The sequence below is a fragment of the Anolis sagrei genome, chromosome X (genome assembly GCF_037176765.1).
Source record: "Anolis sagrei isolate rAnoSag1 chromosome X, rAnoSag1.mat, whole genome shotgun sequence".
Classification (NCBI taxonomy): Eukaryota; Metazoa; Chordata; class Lepidosauria; order Squamata; family Dactyloidae; genus Anolis; species Anolis sagrei.
This window is the reverse complement of record NC_090034.1, coordinates 109,422,945-109,428,891: the sequence shown is the minus strand read 5'-3', so window position 1 is coordinate 109,428,891 and position 5,947 is coordinate 109,422,945. Positions and strand designations below refer to the sequence as shown.

The 5,947-nt window shown below is 52.8% G+C and overlaps 1 protein-coding gene across 1 annotated transcript in view; it reads right to left on the bottom strand.

The window, feature by feature from the left end:
• Positions 1-3,049: 3,049 nt before the first annotated feature.
• Positions 3,050-5,947, bottom strand: part of LOC132780493 (glutamate receptor ionotropic, kainate 5) — a 96,733-nt gene continuing 93,835 nt past the window's right edge. Inside the window, 4 exon segments of the mRNA XM_067461187.1 lie at positions 3,050-3,427; positions 3,430-3,520; positions 3,522-3,641; positions 3,643-3,908. Coding sequence (XP_067317288.1) covers positions 3,275-3,427; positions 3,430-3,520; positions 3,522-3,641; positions 3,643-3,908 — 630 coding nt within the window. The 3' untranslated portion in view covers positions 3,050-3,274.

Genomic DNA, 5,947 nt, shown 5'->3' with positions numbered 1-5,947 from the left:
AGGGGAAATCTTTGCCTTTAATATAGTTGAGATTGCTTACTGTATTGTATATGTGTGTATTGGAATGCAGTTTTCATTAACTCTGTGTTGTGGGAGGGGCTGCAAACCACGTGACCCCTCTACTCTGCCTTGGTTAGACCACACCTGTGTCCAGTTCTGGGCACCACAGTTGAAGGGAGATGTTGACTCTAAGCTGGAATGTGTCCAGAGGAAGAGGGCGACCAAAATGTTCAATGGCCTGGAGGATAAGCCCTATGAGGAGTGGCATAAAGAGCTGGGAATGTTTAGCTTGCAGAAGAGAACGCTGAGAGGAGAAATGATAAGGGCCATGTATAAATACGTGAGAGGAAGTCATAGGGAGGAGGGAGCAAGCTTCCTTTCTGCTTCCCTGGAGACTACGACGCAAGGGAACAATGGCTTCAAACTACAAGAGAGGAGATTCCACCTGAACATGAGGAAGAACTTCCTGACTGTGAGAGCTGTTCAGCAGGGGAACTCTCTGCCCTGGAGTGTGGTGGAGGCTCCTTCTTTGGAAGCTTTTAAACAGAGGCTGGATGGCCATCTGTTGGGGGTGCTTTGAAGGCGATTGTCCTGCTTCTTGGCAGAATGGGGTTGGACTGGATGACGGCCCACCAGGTCTCTTCCAACTTTATGATTCTATGATCTGGGACTATTCAGGACTCAGACTCCCAATTTAGGAACAGTACGCTTTTAGAAGTCAGTAGGGACAGTATGCCTTACAGCACGCATAAGCAAACTTCAGCCCTCCCTCTAGGTGTTTTGGACTTCAACTTCCACAATTCCTAACAACCTGAGGCCCTTTCCTTTCCCTTTAAGTAGCTGGGGGGGGGGGGGGGGCTGAGACTGTTAGGAATTGAGGGCGAAAGTTTGCCCATGCCTGCTGCAAGGCATTCTGTCCCTACTGACTTCTAGAAGCTTACTGTTTCTAAAATGGAGTCTGAGTCCTGAATAGTCCCAGATCATAGACTCTTAGAGTTGAAAGAGACCTGGTGGGCCATCCAGCCCAACCCTATTCTGCCAAGAAGCAGGGAGGGCCGAAGTTTGCCCATGCCTGCTGCAAGGCATTCTGTCCCTACTGACTTCTAGAAGCTTATCGTTTCTAAAATGGAGTCTGAGTCCTGAATAGTCCCAGATCATAGAATCCTAGATTTGGAAGAGACCTGGTGGGCCATCCAGCTCAACCCTATTCTGCCAAGAAGCAGGGAGGGCCAAAGTTTGCCCATGCCTGCTGCAAGGCATTCTGTCCCTACTGACTTCTAAAAGCTTACTGTTTCTAAAATGGAGTCTGAGTTCTGAATAGTCCCAGATCATAGACTCTTAGAGTTGAAAGAGACCTGCTGGGCCATCCAGCTCAACTCTATTCTGCCAAGAAGCAGGGAGGGCCAAAGTTTGCCCATGCCTGCTGCAAGGCATTCTGTCCCTACTGACTTCTAAAAGCGTACTGTTCCTAAAATGGGAGTCTGAGTCCTGAATAGTCCCAGATCATAGAATCCTAGAGTTGGAAGAGACTTTGGACTGTTAAGATTCTATGCAAGATGCCCTGTGTTACCTGCACAGAGAAACTACTTCAAATCCTACCTGTAACTGGTCTGATAAGCAATGCACCTGTATGCTGAATGCATGAAGTTTGTGAGTAAACCAACTATGATACTTTTAAAGAAACCTACCTTATTTTTGTGTCTTGAGAGCATGATTTGAACCAAGGTGTTTTGAGGGAAAGTAGATGTTTTGGGGCGACTGAAAAGAACACTTCTGAAACTGTTTTTATGCACTGGCATATTTTTGTCCCTGACAATTCAAAGAGTTCCCTAGGTATATCAGTCTAACAACTGAGAAACCTAACTGCCTTGCGGGAATGCTATGCTGGTGGAGATTTATCACGAAGGAGAAGTACGTTTTTAACTCTTCTCGGGTTTTCCCAAAAGGTTATGGAGATTTCCATTTCCCAAAAAATAAGGAATGTTTTCCGTTCAGCCGCGTAAAAGAATCAAGTATTTTCACGTTTATTTTGTCGTTTTGGGGGGTTGTTTGCCACTAAAGTCTCCGTTTCTTTTTTCTTTTTGGCTCCTATATAGAAATTTCTCCCAAAAAAGAAGGAATGAAAGAAAACGGAAATTAAAAAAAGACAGACAAGACGTTGTTGTTGTTGTTTGGGTGGGGTGCCTCCCCCCACTTTCCCACTTTTGGAGGCCCGACCTCCTTCCATGGGACCCCAAAATCCCTTATCCGAGGGGCCTCGATGGGCCTGGAGTCCAGCCTCTTCCCCCAGAGTCAGCCTTTCGCCCCCCAAAAGGGGAAGGGACCCCTAATATTACTAGAAAGGCAAAGCGGGTGGAGTGTCCCCAGAGGGTAGAGTGTCCCCCAAAGACCGGGACAGCGACAGACCCCCCCCCCCCACCGCCATCTTATTTTGGGGCATCCCTTCAAACCCAATAGTTTTGGGGGCCCGATGGCAGAAAGAAAGTGGGGTTCAAGGCAGAGAGTGGGGGGGGGGGGGTTCCACAAGGGTCGGCTCATCCCATAGAATAGGCCTCCCCCCATTTCCTCTGACTCCAAATAATGGGGTTTCCTGTTTCCCCAACAAGACTGGGGGGTCCTTCCACCTCTTTTCACGCCCAAAACATTGGGTTGGGGGCTCCTGCCATAATAAGTAACCCCATAAAACCAGGTTAGAGGGCTCTGCCGTGCCTCGTGACCCCACAAAGGGGGTCTTCCGCCTATTTTCCCATCCTAAAGTTGGTCTTCTGCCATCCCAGAATGCCCCATGGGGTTGGGGGCTTCTGCCCACCCTTGTCACCCAGAAAGTTGGGCCGGAGGGTCTTGCCGTGTTGTTATCCCACAAAATCGGGGCGAGGGGCTTCTGCCACAACGTGTGACCCCACGAGACCGGGTTGGAGGGTTCCGCCATCTCTCGTGACCCCACAGTTTGGGCCAAGGGGGTCTTCCATCTCTTTTCACCCCGCAAAATTGGGTTAAGGGGCTTCCATCACCCCCCAAGAAGACAACCAACATGTTCTGGCCGTGCTGCATCGTTGGGCCGAACGGAGCCTTGCCCAGTGTCCACTCCAAAGACAGCTCTGAGGTCCCATCGTCCACCCAAAAGAGTGACCGGAGGTCCCACTGTCCACTCAAGAGAGAGAGAGAGAGGTGCCGCACGCCAGTGTCCGCCCGGAATGCCTCTTCTCCCAAAGCTGGCCTCCCTTTGGGGTCAAGAGTTGGGGCTTCGCTGCCCCCCAAAAGTAGACAGGGCTTTTCATGGGGGGAGGGTCTTCTGGGGGTCCCCCAAAGGCATACGCACAGCGTACATGTCTACCGAGGGCCTCCGCCGGAGAGAGCGAAGGCAGGGAGTGAGGGAGAGAATGGGGGGCGAAGGGGGGCCATTTGGGGGGGCTCCATCGCCAGAGGGGTCACTCCGCCCCTCCCCCTCCTGCCCCCGAGGCCCCTCCCCCTGCAGAGGCCCCTCCCCCCTTCCTCCCTGGCCGGGGGGAGCCCTCCTCGTGGGGGGGCGGAGGAGGGGGCAGCAGGGGGGTCCCACGTGGGGTCTGGGGCGCCCCCCCTCGCAGAGTCTGGATGCGCCGGCACTCGTGGCAGATGCGCACGTGGGCGCAGGGGCGGGGGGGCCCTCCGGGTGGGGGGGTCTCCTCCAGGAGGCGCTGGGGGCCGGGGTCCGAGGCCAGGCTGCCCGAGTACAGCTTCCCGTTGCTGAGGCGCATCTCCCGCACCGCGCGCAGCGACAGCGGGCCCCCCCGCGAGGAGGACGACGACAACGAGGAGCCGGGGCCCAAGTGGTGGTGGTGGTGGCGGCGCGGGCGGCGGCGGGCACGCGAGGGCTTGCGGCAGGAGACGGCGTGGCGCAGCTCGCGGAGCATCTCCTGGCACACGGAGATCTGCAAGGCGAGAGAGGGAGAGGAGAGCGTCAAGGAGGGGTGGGCTAGGGGGTCTCCAGGGGACCCTTCCCAAGCTAGAAGTCTTTGCAGGTTCCTTCATGACTTAACTGAATTAGACTGGATGGCCTTTGGGGACTCTTCCAAACATAGGATTCTATGGCAGTTCCTGCAAAGCTGTGTGGGATTGGTCTAGATGGCCTCTGGGTCCCCCTTCCCAAACCAGGATTCTAGGGGGGGTGAATGGGATCAGACTAGATGGGCCTCTGGGGTCCCTTCCAAAGTGAGGATTCTACAGAGGTTCCTCCGTGACTTAATTGAATCAGACTAGATGTCCTCTGGGGGTCCCTTCCAAAGCGAGGATTCTATAGAGGTTCCTCCATGACTTAATTGAATCAGACTAGATGTCCTCTGGGGGTCCCTTCCAAAGCGAGGATTCTATAGAGGTTCCTCCATGACTTAATTGAATCAGACTAGATGTCCTCTGGGGGTCCCTTCCAAAGCGAGGATTCTACAGAGGTTCCTCCATGACTTAATTGAATCAGACTAGATGTCCTCTGGGGGTCCCTTCCAAAGCGAGGATTCTATAGAGGTTCCTCCATGACTTAATTGAATCAGACTAGATGTCCTCTGGGGGTCCCTTCCAAAGCGAGGATTCTATAGAGGTTCCTCCATGACTTAATTGAATCAGGCTAGATGTCCTCTGGGGGTCCCCTCCAAAGCGAGGATTCTATAGAGGTTCCTCCATGACTTAATTGAATCAGACTAGATGTCCTCTGGGGTCCCTTCCAAAGTGAGGATTCTATGGCAGCTCCATGACTAAATGGGATTGGACTGGATGACCATAGAATCCTCGCTTTGGAAGGGACCCCCAGGGGATATCTAGTCTGATTCTATACAGTCATGAAGGAACCTCTGGGATTGGTCTAGATGGCCTCTGGGGGTCCTTTCCAAAGCGAGGATTCTATGGCGGCTCCATGACTAAATGGGATCGGTCTAGATGACCTTTGGGATCCTACCAAAACAAAGATTCTACAGAGGTTCCTTCATGACTGAATGGAATCAGACTAGATGTCCTCTGGGGGTCCCATTCAAAGCAAGGATTCTATAGAGGTTCCTGCACAGCTGTGTGGGGTTGGTCTAGATGTCCTCTGGGTGCCCCTTCCCAAGCCAGGATTCAAGGTGGGGGGTGAATGGAATTAGAGTAGATGACCTCTGGGGGTCCCATCCAAAGCGAGGATTCTATGGAGGTCCCTGCATAACTGTGTGGGGTTGGTCTAGATGGCCTCTGGAGGTCCTTTCCCAAGCCAGGATTCTATGGAGGCTCCATGACTAAATGGGATTGGACGAGATGACCTTTGGGATCCTACCAAAGCAAGGATTCTACGGAGGTTCCTTCATGACTGAATGGAATCAGACTAGATGGCCACTGGGGGTCCTGCCCCAAGTGAGGATTCTATGGAGGTTCCTGTATAGCTGTGTAAGATTGGTCTAGATGACCTCTGGGTGCCCCTTCCCAAGCCAGGATTCTAAGGGGGAGGTGAATGGGATCAGACTAGATGGCATCTGGGGGTTCCTTCCAAAGCCAGGATTCTATGAAGGCTCCTTCATGACTGAATGGGATCAGATTAGATGGCCTCTGGGGGTCCCATCCAAAGTGAGGATTCTATGGAGCTTCCTGCATAGCTGTGTGGGGTTGGTCTAGACCAGGCAAGAGCAAACTTCGGCCCTCCAGATGTTTTGGACTTCAACTCCCACAATTCCTAACAGCTGGTTGTTTGCCCATGCCTGGTCTAGATGGCCTCTGGGTGCCATTCTGTGGAGGTTCCTGCCTAGCTGAATGGGATCAGACTAGATGGCCTCTGGGGGTCCCCTCCAAAGCAAGGATTCTATAGGATCAGACTAGGTGACCTCCAGATTTCCTTCGAAAGCAAGGATTCAATGGGGGTTCTTGCCCAGCTGAATGGGATCAGACTAGATGGCCTTTGTGGGACCCTTCCAAACCAAGGATTCTATTGGATCAGACTAGATGGCCTTTGTGG